The sequence below is a fragment of the Embiotoca jacksoni genome, unplaced genomic scaffold, assembly GCF_022577435.1.
Source record: "Embiotoca jacksoni isolate LCO1_2020_lvr unplaced genomic scaffold, fEmbJac1.0.p SCAF_17, whole genome shotgun sequence".
Lineage (NCBI taxonomy): Eukaryota > Metazoa > Chordata > Actinopteri > Embiotocidae > Embiotoca > Embiotoca jacksoni.
In genome coordinates this window covers 3,425,224-3,443,485 of record NW_027185307.1, presented here as the reverse complement: position 1 = coordinate 3,443,485, position 18,262 = coordinate 3,425,224, and the positions used below count along the sequence as shown (strand labels likewise).

The window sequence follows — 18,262 nt, the reverse complement described above, 5'->3', positions numbered from 1 at the left end:
GCAATGGTGCTCTGGAGATATAAACTCTAAGGGCAAGTGTTCAATGGTAAATAGTTGAATCAATGTGCCATTAGTGCTCCGATCTCACTAATTGCTGGTGGTCAGTCCAGCGGAAAGAGGGAATCAGGAAAGCATTGATGTAAAATGTTCTTGGAAATTATATTTGGGGGGAAACCACGTGTGCCTTCATCAAATTGATGAAGACTCAAGTTTTACTCTCTGGATGCGTTTAATCGGATCCCGAGGTTTTGAAGCTGAAAAATGCAGAGTGGGGGTGTTGGATTTGTTTGCTACATTGCCTAATCCAGGCAGAACAGCACAGCATCACACATCAACACCATCTGTCACCATTCACATTTTGGAGTCAGCTGCCCGGGTTGCTGGGTATTGACGGGTACCGGCTGTTGCGGGTGGGTATTGGGCTACTAGTGTTTTTATTGTGTTGTTTTTTTTTTAGGAAACCCCCTGCACACTGTGGTCTATCCGCACGGAGTCTGTCTTTGAAGCCGCGGGGGGAGGTGGAGAGGGGTATTTTCTAATTTGCGGGAGCAGCATCAGCAGCACTCTGATGGTTCGCTGCTCTCAGTGAGGAGCGGGGAGGATGCAGAGGAGGGAGAGACACTGATGCGGTGACACATGGCTGCCAGTACCGCCTGCACGCTTATATGACTGCGGCCCCCACTTTCCACTGAGCAGGAAACAGGAGAGGCTGGACCCTGGTGAGACTGAGGGACGCTGCCGCAATCAGCGACCAGGATCAACCACACACAAACAAGCTCTCCGGGACCGGGGACCGTAGACTGCTGATCGGACAGATCAATCTGCTTATTGGTAAGCCCGATGCTGGCTCCACCTGTCTTTAGCTTAAAGCCTTTACCTGCTGTAGGCTATTTTATGATTGCAGATGGGGCTGCAATGATCTAGGGTACTGTAAGCTATATAGGCGAGTATAACAGCAACCACAGTAGCAACAATTGTTCTCTTTTTTTCCAATGAGAGCATGCTTTTGATCTGCATTGCATTACTCTGAGTTGACCATCACATTTCATTCCAAACCAAAACAAAGGTGTTCAAAATTCATCAATTTATCATGTCATTAAAATGTTTAGCATTAAAAAATTTTTTTTTAACAAATTAATAATTGACAGGGCCTTTATTGAAAGCTTAGCCTATAGCTACACATGGTGACATTCATTAGATAAAATGTTTAAACTTAATGTCTAATAACCATCTATAACATTAACTGGTTTTAAGTTTCAAGTTTCACAAAACTCTATTTTTCTATGAATTTGCGAATCGATCATTTAAACAGCCCTGTAACCCACAACCAAAATCATCAGACCTACTGCTGAATTAAAATATTGGCTACTTTTAAGAAGAACCTTGACTAAGAAACATTCCAAGGTTTTTGTGTTTTCTTGGCTTAGTGTAGACATGCTTGTTCAAGGAAACCAGATTGGGTGTGAAATCTGCACTTTTAAATGTAAAATGAAACATCTGGTCATTAGACTCCAGGCTTTCAAAGCGGTGCAAGCTCTATTGGGTTAAAACAAAAAAGAAAGAAGTATATGCTTGTGCAGCCTACATGCATGAATTTGGCATATTGTTTGCAATTCATGAAACACAGGTCTATTAATAATTATTTTGTGTAATGAGCCCAGATGTTTGACTTTTACTACATAGCACAGACTCGCTTTCAGGACCACATTCCATTGTCATGCTATTGGTTCGTGTCACTTTTGGTGTGGTTGAACTATATAGTAATTTAATCTGTAACGCGATTTCTTATTTCCATTCTAATAGCCCTACAGTGTTGCCCTGGGGATTTTTGTCCCTGCCGAGCTGCCGTAGCGATGGGAGATAACATGTCTAAGCGGCTGAAGCTGATTTCCGCTACAGAGGCGGAGATGGAGGAGCGCTCTTTTGCGAACCCCTACCCGGAATGGGACCAAGGAGTCCTCACCTCCAACTCCGAGGCGGACGGAGGTGACAGTGAGCCGTTGGACGCAGAAGGAAAGGTGAGAGGTTCGGCTTTTGCAGCGGTTTTTGTTGTCGTAACGTCTGCGGACGTTGCTAACAGTAAGTAGAGTTAGCTTTGGCCCAGACAGCAGGAGAGAAGTGGTCGCTGGTATGTCACTTTATGTGCAATACTTATCAAACGTTTTATTATTAAGTGTAGTGGGAGGCCAAGATCGTGTTGTCGTGTGAGAGAAACACTGACTTACAAAGGTTCAAACTTCTTCTGTGCACGTCCCGGTGTTGTGCAGAACTTTTTGATCCACCTTCGTAATACAGCCGTGGATGCATTTGTCTGTGCACCTATTGAAAAACATGTATTATTCCCTTTAAAAAGTAATGAAATAAAATCAATTGTGTCACATATCTATCTGCATTCCTTTCATATGTCATCTAGTAAAGATAAGCAGTGCAAACAAAATGATAACTATTTGCTTCCTCTGCAAAGATATTCTGAAATGTCTCAAATTACTATCGCACGTCTTCAATCTTGTAATTCAGCCTGTTTCAACAGAGAAAAGTCGTCACTGCTGTTTGGTGTTATCACGTGCAGCACACTGAAGATGGGCTCCGTAAAGCAAAGCAAAGGAGTTCAGAGAGAGAATGATAGACAACCATGTTAAAGGTGAAGTCTATAAGACAATCTTCAAGCAGCTTTACGGAGCATAAAGCTGCTTGAAGATTGTCACCACTGTTGCAAAGGAGTTTAAGGTCCATGGGATTGTAGCTGATCTATGAACTACTGAAACCTTATGCAATATTTCATCATTAATGTTTGCATACCTGAAATCTACATTAACTAAATAAATTATGAAATAAAGTAAAGAGCTCCATGCATTGCTTGAATAAACAACAAGTTGCATTACAAATCTGTTATCTGTTTCTGGACCTGAATATACACCAAATTTTCTGGGCGCTTCAAATATACAATTGCTGTAGTTTTAAGGTATAGTACAGTTGGTACACATATTTATGTGGGTTGTCCGGGCAGTGTGCTGGGGGGGGGGGGGGATGTCCAGACAAAAATTATTTTGGAATATTTCCACAAGTCACAGACAAAAACAATGAAGTTTTCCAAGAAAAGAACACCATCCTTACTGTTAAACCTGGAGGAGGCCCAGTTATGTTTTGGGTCAGCTTTGCACAGGTTGCCTTGAATCTGTGAGGACACGATGACATCTCCAGCCTATCAAGGAAACAATGCAGTGAAACATGCTGCCCAGTGTTAGAAAGCTCTCCGTCACAGGTCATGAATCCTCATTAATTACCTGATTAGTGATACAATCCTTAACGGAGTGTAGCCAGACTCATCTGTTCAATGCGGGCCTTACCGGGCTGGTGTCGACGAGTGCTGTGACTCTTTCCAAAAATTCAATTCAAATGAAAAAAAAAAGTGACGTTTGAAATGCTTCAGGCAGGGAAGCAATGAGCCGGCTGAAGGTGCTTTGAGTGACATTCACAGTTCTGAGGTGCAGACGGACACCGTCCAGAACCGAAACAGGCGCAGGGTCAGACTGCTGTGATGGTTGGAGGCGTCTGACGGTCCACATTCAGTGCAAAAGTGGGAGCCATGTGCACGGCTGGGACACCGGGTTGTTCCTTTTGTTCTCCCTGGGAACAAATAAACAGACAAGTGCAGTGAGTGATTGATTGAACAGACTGATTGCCATAATATCTAATTAGTTATGTGGCAGATCAACAGAGTAAATACATTGCCAAGCTAAAGATAAAATTTGCTTGAAATATTGCAATAACTCACTTGTTTCCCCTTCCCAGGGTGTTCGGGCAAAATAATTCCCCGGGGGCTCGAGCACCCATTTATAGTACAGGGGAAGTTGAGATATGCGTTACTCTGTTTATTTAGGTAAATTATGTATTGTTGGTTTCTTATATTTATAGCGACTGTAAATATGTGTAAAATACTGTTGATATCTTTGGGTTGGTGAAATAATGTAAATATTGATTGTACATATTAATTGTTGATATATACTTACCTGTAGATGGTATGTCCGGGCTAATTAGAGTAATCAGGTGTATACACGGAGCCCAGTTTGTTTGTGTAGGGTGACTGGTGTTGTTTTAATGTAAAAATAAATGAAACTTCACCCGAATGTTGTATGTTAACACCTACATCTACATTATTGCAGCTTCTCTGGCTCCCTACTACTTCTTTCTGTTCCCCAATAAATTCTCATAAACCTTGATTTTTGCTCTCTGCTCTGGTTTCAGGTGCATCAAACATCACTGACGCACCCGGAAACCACTGCTCACAAAAACGTGTGCAACTCCTGTGGTGAATTGGATTAAACGACAGAATTTGTGACACTTATTCATCGGGGTTTTACCTTCCTCCTGCTTCATGAACGTCACAATACTGTGCCTTGTTCATGCACAAAAGGAGCCGTCTCAGAACTCGTAACCCTTGTAACGTCTATTGCCTGTCTGGAAATGGCCTCATATTGTTTTAGGCCAACAAAGGCAGTAAGAACTAAACTGTCAGTGTGTAGGTGGTTCCAACCCACTCTGCAGTGTTGTGTATACAATATATCTAAACAGTCATAATAATGAATTGTGTTATATTGTGTGTGGTATTGTATTGTGTTGGCGGCTGTAGCAAAGCATTGTGGGATATTGTTAGTAATGAGCTCATTCTCGTCTTTGGCTTTTCTGAACATATGACTGTGATGCTAAACAATAACACTTATTCTTGCATCCGCCGCTCGACTCTGCTTTGTTCTCCTCCACCATCGGTGCCTTCAGTCGTGGATGACCGTAGCCATGACTCAGAACAGAGAGAACAGACCGTCTCGGTCATAATCCTCCATGTCTGAGGACAGAGGGCACACTGTGGTCAGCCTCTCTGGGGTTTTAGCCTTTCAGCCTGTCTGTTCTGTTTGAACTTGTTTTGGGAGAAAATAAGGATTTTGTGACTGACAAACCACCGATTTGAAGCAGAATGTAGGCTACTGGCAGATAAAGAATGTCCTGTATGTTTATTGATGAATGTGTTTCCTGGTGATGATAATGCACAATGGTTGGGGAAAGGATTCAATTTAGAGGGAGGATTGTCTATATCACCCCCCCCCCCCCCCCAACCACACACACACACACACACACACACACACACACACACTCCACAACCATTGATTGACCATTGATGTAGTTGCTGTTGCTGCCCCTTGCATGGCACATATGCAGTCGGTGTCAGATAGGACAAAAGCACTTTATTTTTATCGACAGTGACTTCCTGTTTTGTTTCCTTTATGATAACTGTTGCAAGCAAATTTTAGCTGTAGTTATTTTATAGCTAAATTTGATTTAGGTCCAGTCTTTTGTTGAGGCGTTATAGATGACTCCCTTGTTCACTTGTTCAGTACTCCCTACATAATACACACCCAGTAGTTCACCTTAATAGTGAGATTTTGTTCACTCCTCACCATCATTTTGAGTCAGGACTGACAGCTGTAGAGTTGCGCTGTCATTTTCACATTTATGGAATGCAGACCAAGGAATTATGTAAAAACTAAAGACTCTAATCTCACATTTTTCCTGAGCATACTTTGGTTATATGGATTGTATGGAGCAGAAAGTAGTGCGCAATGATATGTTTCTGGAATAAAGTCAGTCAGATGACAATCCATATAACCAAAGTATGCTCAGGATAAATGAGAGATTAGTCTTTTATTTTTACATACGTCCTTTTGGCTGCAGCACAAGAGTGTCTGCTGCTTTCCTTGTATTAATATTATTCTAAAGTGAAGCCTTGTATTCGAGTAAATGGGCTTTGACAAACAGCTCCTGCCTTTCTTGTGCACTCCCAGACTCGCATCTGTGTCAGTGAGAGAACTCAGAAATCTCTTAAGGTGCTTTTGACTGAAGAAGCTGCCCAGTCCTTCAGTTCACACTGTAGACAGAATTTAGAAGCAGTGTTAAAGAGAATTAATTAACTCCATGTCTACGATCAAACCAGCCTTTAAAGCACAGTCTGACCTACGATGTTAAATTTGCAAAGGGTAAATAGAGCCTTGAGTCTTATGGGGGAAAAAAACTGAATTAACATAGTGTGCTTGCTGAAATTAATCCCATGAATGGGGAAGTACGGGCCATAACCTACCGGCTGATATCGAAGCAATTATCAGACTTACCACCGTTGACTGAAAGTTACAGAAGGCACACACTTTCAGGCGTTTTGTGGCTGCTGGAATTGAAGAAGCAGACGTACTGCAGCTTGATGTAAACATTCAAGCCAGTGGTGCCAGTTTGGCTGCAGCTGTGAAGGGAAGAAGTGTGTTATATGTATGAGGGAGATCAGGAACCTGTTTGTGAATCTGCTATGCTCATGGTGCCTTAAACAGGCCTTCTAGTTGACCTTCTAATTAATATGTCCCAGAAGGAAAAAAAAAAAATCATCAGTTAAAATAATCAAATGACTAATGGCTGAATTACATTTAGCTGCCTTAGTTTCACAGTTGTGGTATTGTGCCTGCTGGCTCACTGTCACACTGGAGGCATACTTGTTTCAGCTCTACTGTATTTACTGTAGACAGACCAAAACCAACGCAAATCTACCACCAACATGTGAAACGGAATCTATGGTCAGATTTCTCTCTTCAGTGAATATTGTAGCTGCCTGACTGTGTCTATCACTGTGATCTTTGCTCTCTCAGGTTAGCGCAGCCTTCCAGAAGAAGGTCCAGAGTAAGATCAAAGATCTCCTGCAGCAGATGGAGGAGGGCTTGAGGACTGCTGACCCCCACGACTTCTCCACTTACACGGGCTGGACAGGTCTGTCCTCGGCCACCACCAAAATCCCAACGAGATGCCAGCTCCTTGATCCGTTGGCCCGACCGTAGCATCCACCGCATTTTGCTCTTTTTCCACTGCAGGTATCGCCCTGCTGTACCTTCAGCTCCACCGGGTCTCCAATGAGGACTCCCACCTGCAGAGGGCACTGGACTATGTGAAGAGGACCATGAGGATCCTGAATGGCCGCAAAGTCACGTTCCTGTGCGGAGACGCGGGGCCGCTGGCAGTGGGCGCAGTGGTCCACCACAAACTGAGCAACACCGCTGACAGCAAAGACTGTCTGTCCAGGTAAGAGGCTGTGGACGGATTGTTCAACACACTGCCTCTGATGTGGGCTACGCTGCAGTCTTACAGCAGTATTTGTAATGCCATTGGGGATGTTTCGTGATCTAGCTGTGTGCTTTGCAAACCTCAGAAAGGATGTAAAGATTTGAATCAGTGGTAGACATGCTAGGATTTAATATTCCTGTCTGTGTCGGACATATTTTAGACACACTGACAAAGAAGGGAATTTTTTTGTACAGCCATGTCCGTGATTATTTTTCTTTTTTTTTCCTTTGATCTGTAGGTATTGGTTGTTGTCTGACACTGTTATACATTTTCAGATATGAAATGGCTCATCTTTACACCCCGGAGTAATGTACTTGTGTACTTTGACTTAAAAGGCTTCAGTTTTTTGTCCAACAAATCTCATGAAACGTCTGTACTTTCTGACCTCACTTACGCGACCTGCACCTTTCAGCTCCAGGCTCATCAGTTTCTACTAAAGACATAAAAGAAAAAGACAACGTATTTGTCACCATCACACTATGGATTTTAGCAGATGTTATTCAAACAGAAAGAAATGTTCATCCCCACTAGGTGGTGCAGTGAGGAACTGCAGCGTGTGTGAAATGAAGCGGATCATTGATGTGTTTGTAATAGTTTTGGGCAACATTGTAGCTCTCTGCCACAGAGGAATACGACCTAGTAGGCTGTGACACACCCGATACCTATCGAATAGATTCACTGTTGGTTTGGGTCTGCGCATGGGACTTGTTATTTGGACCTGCCGAAGTGCAGCCTGTGCGTGGGGAAGTGGGATCGCCGTGTTTTTTTAAATGGTAAATCTGTCTTTAACGATATCCACAGCCCTTTCTGCAGTTCTTGTCCAAACGTCATCACCCGTGCGTTTCTGTCAGACTTCTCCAGCTGCAGCGGTCAGTGCTGAGTCCAGAGTCCGAGATGCCAGATGAGCTGCTGTACGGTCGGGCCGGCTACCTTTACGCTCTGCTGTATGTCAACAAAGAGATGGGAGCTGACACCGTGGATGAGAGCACCATTTCAAAGGTGAGAAACACCCACAAATTCAATACCTTGTTGTATCCCTCTGTTTTTTCAGATTTCTCGTGTCAAGCAACTTAACATCAGGTTACTGATCTAAGTATTACAAAGCATGAACATATTGCAGTTCCCAGGTGTAATTGCAGTCTTGTGATTGCAATAAGTAATATAAAAATAAGTAATAAAAAAATCCCATAAAACTCAGCAAATTGCATCACAATTTTTGAGAAAACTGCTGCAAAATTAAGCATTTTTATTTTCAATAGATTTTGAATCTTCTATTTTATATTTATATTTAGTTAAATGTCTGAACATGCATCTGTAACGTTGCTCTCCGTCTTAACAGAGCTCACTACTGAAGCCAATTTACTGCAAGCAATCCATTATTAGTGACAAGCTGTGATGCGTTCAGGTGTCCCAGCCTAATATTAATGGCCAAGGCCAGCGAGGGCGACCACACTGATCGGACATGATGTGTTACTAGTTAACATTGATTGAGTTTGTTCATAATTGGAACTTTCATAAAGATCTACCCGTATTTCAGGACACGTCTATACATTAATGCAGATCAGTAAATGTCATTGTAATATCTGCTGATATATCTGTCTATGCTTTATTTAATTGACTTCACAAAGAGAAATCTGTAAATTTGTGTGAGCAGTTTTTAAATAACACCAAAATAATTTGTCTGTGTTTTAGTATTACAGTTTATCAGATCATTTGCTATCTGATAAGTAATATGAGATGACGTGCACCATATACCGTATGTTAATATTGACATACATGCAGAATGTGTGAGTTTCACCTTTGCCTCTCTCTGTATAGCCGAGGAGGTGAAACTGTTCTTACAAAGCATCTTCGCATGAAAACAACATGTTTCTTTGTCAGGCTGGGCGGGGACAAAAGTGGACTAATAACCAGGGAAAACAAGTCCCAAACACACACACACACACACACACACACACACACACACACACACACACACACACACACACACACACACACACACAGCGATTAATAATCCCTCCCCAATAATATATTTTGCCTCTTCATCTAAACACGCAAACACTCACTGCAGAAACTGCGGGACAAGCTGTCCACTTTGGTATCGTGCCAGACCAGAAACACACACATACTGTACGCAGACTCACACACACGAGGACTGAAGGGCTCAGAATGAAGGCAGCAGCGGACTCACTGCTGTTGTGTTAGATGATAAGTGTTAGATAGCGGCATGATGATGAGTAACGATGACATAACATTTTGGAGCTTTAATGCTGAAGTTTCTTGCAGCACGAGCCTGTGCTCTCATCCTTGTACCTGCCACCAGCCCACAGCTCAGCAGCGCTCTGCAGGGGTTACCAAGCAGTGGCTTTGCTCCAGGACGCTCTTGTAAAGACGCTTTTATTTTCCTGGCTGTCTCTGGACTCCTACCTTGGTGTTGTTCTTTCTGAAGCATTGTGCAACTGTTTCTTCTTCATGTCAGGATTTTTGGTTGCTGTGCAGGCTGGTTATGGCAGCTTGTAGAGAAGCTCTGTGCTGAAAAGAATAGTTTGTGCTGAGGGCTGTTTTTTAAGGGTTTTGTGGGGTTTTTTCACCAGCAGATGGTCTATTATTTGGGTTGCAGCCAGATGCAGCATCTCCAGTTTGTGACAGCTCCAAAAGAAATGAAGAGACGATGTGTGTGTTCTGCAGCAAACGCCAACCTATCAGTTCATATTCCTGCTGTGTTCATCCCTGCATTTGCATGAGGAACAAAAATCAAATCCAGCTCAATGCTCAAAGATTATACGTCTAAAACCTGATAGATTAGCAGTCCATAATCAATAAATACCCACCACAGCTGTATTCAAATTACATAGGAAACGCTGTGGTTATTGTTTATTTACTTATTTTGGCCCGAGCACCAAGTGGCGCGAAGGCCTTTTTGTTGTGCAAGGAATTATTTTATGTTCCAATTGGTGTCTCTCCTCCATCTCCATGGTGTCCCTTTTTTTTTTTTTTACTTTGGTCCTTTAGAACTGATGACGTGTTCTGAGAAAAGCTTTAAATATTGCATTTGTACACACAGATGTCTGTGTGGTAGTCATTTAAAACAATTCCTCTATCTGTTTTTCTGTATATTTTACAAAGTCTTTATCTTGTAACCATTTGTGCTGAAAGTGGCATGTGGATTTTTTTTTCTTTTTTTTTCTTTTCAGTTTTACATTCTTCAGTTTTAATGGGATTGTTTTGTGAATAACCTCCCTGGCCTGGGATGAAAACAATGTTGTAAATACGATAGCTCTGCCACCTCCCAATCTCCTTACAGTTCACCTAAAAGATGAGTTGCTTGTCGAAATCCAATTTTGGAGCCCATAACCTTTATTTTATTCATGACTTGTTTGACCTTCCCAAGCTGTTGCGGACCTCTTCGGGTTCACGAAACAAAATTTAAGATTTACTCTTTGAAACATCTTGAACAAAGAATGATAGATTACTTTGCAATCTAAAAATAACCTGGATTCAGAACATAAAACATAAACAGATACCCTTTCCCCAGTTTTGTTTGAACCTTTTGATACCGCTAACGACAATTCCACACCTCGTGAGGATCAGTCTGTCCACTCTTTACTACAAACCAAGTAACAACAACCGCTGACCTTATTTTAACATCAATTAATACTCATTTGCAACCTTTCAATCTTCTTAATGAGCTGCTGTGCTGCCGACGGAGTCAAGGAGGTATAGTTGCATCGTTTATGTGTTAACAGTCTCGAAGGATGAATCACTCCATATCGAATCTCTTGGTCATGCAGTTCCTGGCGCATGAGGTAGAACTGTTTCCTCAGTTGGTGTACTACTAACTGTATTACTGACTACTAAGTTGGAGTAAAACCTTACTTGCTGTTTCTTGAATGTCTTTTTGAGCCCGTGATGCAGCTAAGACTGCCAGCTTGTCCTTGTTTTATTAGTGTCCTCAAGAAGCACCTTCAACTAGACATTGTGCCATTCCAATAACAACTGCAATCCATCTTTAACCCCTGGAAGGCCCCCCATGCTCAGATTGTTCCATCGCAATCTGGTTGAGTTTGTCCTCCAGAACTTTATTTTTTGACTCCACCGTGTGTACTTTAGCTTGCAGTTTAGCCAACTTGTCCGTGATGCTCGATGTTTGTACTTCCACCTGCGACACTCCTTCTGTTCCTTCGTCACATCTTCTATTACCACCTTACAGCCATCAAATCTGAATGAAACTATGTTTTAATAGAGTTTAGGGCATCCAATATTACATCTGCCTTCTCACCTCCTTCGTTAACTCAATATACCATCAAACTGATGGACTCTAAAGATGTACAGTATACGGTGACATACCGGCAGGCTGCTTTCCGAACTTCAGCAAGTTTATGTTAGCATATACTGACACTGACAACCACACATTCAAGTAACTCTGAGTCCATGTTCTTCCTGTCCATGAGAGATTTTTGTCACTTTGAAAATGCTGTAGTAGTTGGTGTCACATTGTGAGTGACGTAAGAAATCCAATCTCAGCCGCCAGAGCACATCTGTACAAATGTAATTGGAATTGCATTTCAAATCACCTCCAAGTGTTTTTTGGGTAGGATTTGCAAAAATAACATTTCATGTGTTGTTGTTTTTGCTGTCTGGACTTTCAAAAATTAATCTAGGTCCAATCTGGATGTGAAAAAAAAATGGATATGGGCTGCAAATCCGAACAAGACCTTAGATTCAGCCTGTTCAATTCTCTTAGTACTGGGTACCGTTGGCTTCAGTTTGTTGCAGAGTTTAAATCGTGCTATAAACAACTTAATTCCCTTCTAAATTACATTTCCTCCCTTCGAGAGAGAGAGTCAATTGTTTTTCTAGGCTTTTATGCATGTGATGGAAGTGAGAGAGAAGTGGAGGGATTATGGGTGGTGCATGTCATCACAATACGGAGAAAGAGATGCCAAATGTAAAGTATAGGAAGCCCTTGAAGATTTGTGAGTGTGAATACATTTAAATAATATTTGTTAAAGATGCATCTTTTCTCTACATTGAATTGTAAATTGTCAAGATTAGATTTTTTGGGGGAGGAAAAAAAGGGAGCAGTTAGGACATGGACAGTGAAGAATGAGAGTATAGATCTGTATAGATGTGCAGGGATGAATATAAATCTGCTCTGTCATGAGGGAGGCAAAGCTCTCTGTCTTTCATGGGGACAGCATACTGCTGACTCAGAACCCTGAGCCCCTAAACCCTCATTTATACTGTATATATTTTAAGCAATACAGCCACAGACCCACAGTATGGCTTGTAAGAAAATCTTCAACACAACTGTGAAATGTGTCCATCAAAACCACCCACCAACAGAAATTATCCTCAAAAAGTAATTTATAAGTGAAGCAGATTAGATCTTTTGTCTTTATTTTGTCCGGCTTGCGGCAAAATGATTTTACTGAAGAAATCAGCAAAACATTAAATGTTGTTACTTTTTTTTTTTACATTTTTTTTTTACATTTTTTTTTTATTAATGCTTAACATTCTGACAGTTATATGAAGGAAACTTAAACATTATCATCAATTAATGTTTAAGTGATGTTCATTTTACTTGCATTGAGATGGATTAATGGCTGCAGGTGCTCAGTCAATATTTGAAAAATGGACAGACAAAATTAAAATCAAACAATTGTAATTTTACAAAACCTTTAAGTGTCAATGGAGGAGATAATGATATTAAAATAAAACTTTAGGGTATATTCAGTACTTAAACCCTAAGACTCTGTTTGGTTAGACTAAATTGGCTGCACTTTTCCCCTCTCCCTCTCCACATATTGGATTCCATGTCAGTTTTGCAGCACATGTGTTGCCTGGAAGCAGATGACTGGTACAGTCAGACAGAGAAAGCAGAAAATTCCTAATAATTTCAATTTGAAAATAACAAAACTAAAATTTGATGCAAAGCTTAAAGACTTAACAAACCTGACCTGCAATCTGATAACTGGCAGCAGTTAGTCAGGTAGCAGAACTTAGCCGTTTAAAAAAATATATACAGTGGGTACGGAAAGTATTCAGACCCCTTTAAATTTTTCACTCTTTGTTTCATTGCAGCCATTTGCTAAAATCAAAAAAGTTCATTTTATTTCTCATTAATGTACACTCAGCACCCCACCTTGAAAGAAAAAAACAGAAATGTAGAAATGTGTGCAAATTTATTAAAAAAGAAAAACTGAAATATCACATGGTCATAAGTATTCAGACCCTTTGCTGTGACATTCATATTTAACTCAGATGCTGTCCATTTCTTCTGATCCTCCTTGAGATGGTTCTACTCCTTCATTGGAGTCCAGCTGTGTTTAATTAAACTGATTGGACTTGATTAGGAAAGACACACACCTTGTGACCTTACAGCTCACAGTGCATGTCAGAGCAAATGAGAATCATGAGGTCGAAGGAACTGTCCAAGGAGCTCAAAGACAGAATTGAGGCAAGGCACAGATCTGGCCAAGGTTACAAAATAATTTCTGTAGCACTCAAGGTTCCTAAGAGCACAGTGGCCTCCATAATCCTTAAATGGAAGAAGTTTGGGACGACCAGAACTCTTCCTAGACCTGGCCGTCCAGCCAAACTGAGCAATCGTGGGAGAAGAGCCTTGGTGAGAGAGGTAAAGAAGAACCCAAAGATCACTGTGGCTGAGCTCCAGAGATGCAGTAGGGAGATGGGAGAAAATTCCACAAAGTCAACTATCATTGCAGCCCTCCACCAGTCGGGGCTTTATGGCAGAGTGGCCCGACGGAAGCCTCTCCTCAGTGCAAGACATATGAAAGCCCGCATAGAGTTTGCCAAAAAACACATGAAGGACTCCCAGACTATGAGAAATAAGATCCTCTGGTCTGATGAGACCAAGATTGAACTTTTTGGCATTAATTCTAAGCGGTATATGTGGAGAAAACCAGGCACTGCTCATCACCTGCCCAATACAATCCCAACAGTGAAACATGGTGGTGGCAGCATCATGCTATGGGGGTGTTTTTCAGCTGCAGGGACAGGACGACTGGTTGCAATTGAAGGAAAGATGAATGCGGCCAAGTACAGAGATATCCTGGAAGAAAACCTCTTCCAGAGTGCTCTGGACCTCAGACTGGGCCGAAGGTTCACCTTCCAACAAGACAATGACCCTAAGCACACAGCTAAAATAACAAAGGAGTGGCTTCGGAACAACTCTGTGACCATTCTTGACTGGCCCAGCCAGAGCCCTGACCTAAACCCAATTGAACATCTCTGGAGAGACCTGAAAATGGCTGTCCACCAACGTTCACCATCCAACCTGACGGAACTGGAGAGGATCTGCAAGGAAGAATGGCAGAGGATCCCCAAATCCAGGTGTGAAAAGCTTGTTGCATCATTCCCAAGAAGACTCATGGCTGTACTTGCTCAAAAAGGGTGCTTCTACTCAATACTGAGCAAAGGGTCTGAATACTTATGACCATGTGATATTTCAGTTTTTCTTTTTTAATAAATTTGCACAAATTTCTACAGTTCTGTTTTTTTTCTGTCAAGATGGGGTGCTGAGTGTACATTAATGAGAAATAAAATGAACTTTTTTGATTTTAGCAAATGGCTGCAATGAAACAAAGAGTGAAAAATTTAAAGGGGTCTGAATACTTTCCGTACCCACTGTATATTATGTATATATTATGCCAACAGAGAAAAGGATAGGATCTCTGGCTCCTCAATTACTGAGTTGTTGACCTTCTCTGCTAATTTGCTCCTTTCAGGGCTAGCTTGGCCTTCTGTTACTGTTACACATTGGTGCTGTCATTATGGAAGGCAGTGATGCATGTGTCCAGAGCTCAGTTTGCCCTAGATAAATTTCAAGGGTCAGTGCAATTTACCATATCCAGAGGTTTTTGGGTTAAAAAGCCTTATTTAATGTGCATATATTTACATTCACATATTCATCATGTTGAGCTAAAACATCAACCACAAGAAAGCTATATTTTCAGGTTTTTAAAAAATGTGCCTCTCCAGTATGTGAAATGCCTTTTGAAACTTCTCTCTTAACGTAAATAACTGCAGTCTTGTCATCTTATCAGCCTGTGCCATTGTTTAGAGAGCCCAGTATTCTTATACTGAATGAAAAGGCAACTGCAACTGACAGAAGAGTGAGAAAGTCAAAGATGTTTATCGTCACTCCACTTGTACAATAAAATCATGTGGAATGCTTTGGCTGGGTGGCCCCATAACAAAAAAGTACATATATGAAAACAGTTGAATATATTAACAAGATTTTTAAATACTGCAAAGTTAGCTGGTCACGTCGGTTACAAACTGTCAGCTAATCGAAATGGAAGAGGTTTGGACCTTCTTAAGCTATCTTGTATTTCAATCAAGTAAGCAAATAGGCTCCACTTTTTTAATTGGATGTCATTTATTCTCAGGTTGAAGTTTAAGGTTGTAAATTATTATCAGGCTATCACTAAAAACTGAACAGCTTGTGCTTTCTCAGTTAATGAAAACCTGATCACAGGTGAATCTAGTTATGGTTATTTTTAACTCTGAATTGGCTGCAAAAGGCTAAAAGCGAAACCAGTTAGCTTTGGATTCAATACAGAATTACAATCTTATAAAATGCTATTAATACCAGACCCTTTCTGACCATGGTCTCCCACACTGTGATAGTAACCGGGAGAAAATGTGAGCATCTATTCTGTGTGATACTCACATTTTTCATCCAATGCTGAAGTTTTTCTAACTTTAAATTCATCGCTGTTGTAGAAATATTGTCACATTTCTCAGAGACTTTACACTTAAGTTCAAATCTGAGTAAAAGTTTCTGATAATTTGGATAATTCTGAATCAGGTCAATTGGTTTCCTTCTCAAGACCTTGAGGACACAAGCTTTGTGAAGCTGGAGTCATTTCCCTGGAATGAGATGAACCCACATTCTGCCAGAATATATTTAGATGGAGAGACTTTTGACCTCTCTCTCTCTCTCTTAGGTGGTGACAGCCATTGTGGAATCGGGGAAGAACATGTCAGCAGAACAGAAAAAGACTGATCGTTGCCCTCTGCTCTATGAATGGCACAAGAAGCAGTACATCGGTGCTGCCCACGGCCTGGCTGGCATCTTTTATATGCTAATGCAGGTAGGGTGTGTGTGTGTGTGTGGGGGGGGGGGGATTGCTTACTGTTGTTTCTCTGTCAGATGATGGTTGGATATGTGCACCTCGTTGTCAGTAACTGGGCTCAGAACCTGTGGTCTTCTCCAGAATTGGTAATAATGGTTATATAATTATTTATTTATTATTTTTTGTGATGGGAAAACACTTAAGCATGTTGACCTTTGTGTTGTGGCATTTTCTTCTAATGCAGCCTTAACCTTCAGAAAATAAGGTTGTTGCTTTCCACCTAATCTTTTATCTTTTTGCATCGAATCTTATGCTGACTATCAGAATCAGATATACATAACTACAACCCTGTTTCCATAAAAGCTGGGACATTGTGTAAAATATAGATAAAAAAGAATGCAATGATTTGCAAATCACATAAACCCGTACTTAATTGAAAATAGACCAAAGATAGCATTTCATCAAATTCAAAATTAGTATAACGATAACAATAACATGTCTCTGTTTCAATATCTGATATATTGTCTTCAGTCTATTTGCAATTCAATATAGGTTTTCATGATTTGCTTGTTTTTATTTACATTTTGCACAACGTCCCAACTTTTTTGGAAACAAGAGTTGTAAAATCAAGAATCAGAGTGAACATTTAAATATGAAATGAAATCATAATTTGACAATGACACCTTCCTGACCTTGCGTGACCAGCCAATTTTTTTTTTTTTTTTTTTTTTTTTTTTTTTGGTCTACAGATGTAAGAGCATTTTGGAAAATCTAATAATTTTAACCTGACAAAAGTATTCAACTTCCATCATTGTTTAGTCCATATTGAATAAAAATCCAACTTTTCTTTTAATTTTTGATTCATCAGAATGTTTTACATAAAATAGCAATTAAAGCAGTCGACCAGGGTAACAACTTAACTTCGGGTCTCTCCATATCTGCCTTTAAAAGCTGTCTCTTTCAACAAGACCTCACTACAAAATGTTTACTACTTGATATTCGTAACAATTAGTCAGTCTTCAGTTGTTTAGATTCCTCTTTGAGTTCATGCATTGTCATAATGTCTAAAGATTCAGCTGCAGTCAACAATGAAATGAGGCCAGAAGTTGGAGGAATCAATAGAAGTTTATGACAGCTATACCCTGGGTGTATTATAGTCTCTACTGGTAATGTAGTTTGTTTGTTTCTCTGCTTTCGACTTCACATCATTATCACAACATGAAAACAATGAAGCATGCAACGTTGCTAAAGTGGTTGTGACTGAGGGCATTGTGTTTTTTCATTGACTCAACATGCTAGTTCTGCATGCTACCTAACAACAAGGAAACTAAACCGAGAAAAACACGATTCAAGTGGTTTCAGAAAGCACCAATAATGATTCCTATTTCAACTGAGAAGACAACTTTTTGGCAAAAATCTCCTTCATTTATAGTAATGTGTCAAAATAGGTTAAAAATGTATTGATGTTTATATATTAGCCAAATAGCATAATATTCTCCAGTAAATTAGCTTCATTGTTTCATCTTTTTATTAATAGACTTATTCCAAAACAGTGCCACAAGAAATATCCATTACCATGCCAGTTTGTTAATGTTGCCTTGTTTGGAGCATCTCACTGTCTCCTCAAGCCAGACATCATAAAAGTGTTGCTGGCTGCTGAGCTAAATCACTTCTTTTCTGAGATGCCATGAAACTGTGGCTTGCAAATGAATATGATTGGGGAAAAGGGAAGTTTACTCTTATTATTTCTTGGTCATACCTAAGATGAGAGAGCGAATAAAGACTAAAGTAGATTTGAAAATTTACTTTTTAGTTTTTTTTTCCTTGTATATGTCTGATATAGTTTTTAAATATTCTGTGATTTAAGTATGTGTGGTGGTTTTAGTATCACTCAGTGACAGTTAAACAGTCAGTTTGTTGTGGACACATTTAAAATAGGAGCTGATTTGTGTGTTAATGTGTTAAAGGCTTTGCGGTCAATCCACACAGTTGACTGCTGTGTGTCT

The 18,262-nt window shown here is 40.5% G+C and overlaps 1 protein-coding gene across 1 annotated transcript in view; it reads left to right on the top strand.

Annotated features, from left to right (window-relative positions):
• Positions 1-370: 370 nt before the first annotated feature.
• Positions 371-18,262, top strand: part of lancl2 (LanC lantibiotic synthetase component C-like 2 (bacterial)) — a 29,779-nt gene continuing 11,887 nt past the window's right edge. The window contains exons 1-6 of the mRNA XM_069151261.1: positions 371-831; positions 1,804-2,018; positions 6,684-6,801; positions 6,903-7,110; positions 8,004-8,151; positions 16,128-16,274. Of these exons, the coding sequence (XP_069007362.1) occupies positions 1,854-2,018; positions 6,684-6,801; positions 6,903-7,110; positions 8,004-8,151; positions 16,128-16,274 (786 nt within the window). The 5' untranslated portion in view covers positions 371-831; positions 1,804-1,853. The remainder of the gene's footprint in view (positions 832-1,803; positions 2,019-6,683; positions 6,802-6,902; positions 7,111-8,003; positions 8,152-16,127; positions 16,275-18,262) is intronic.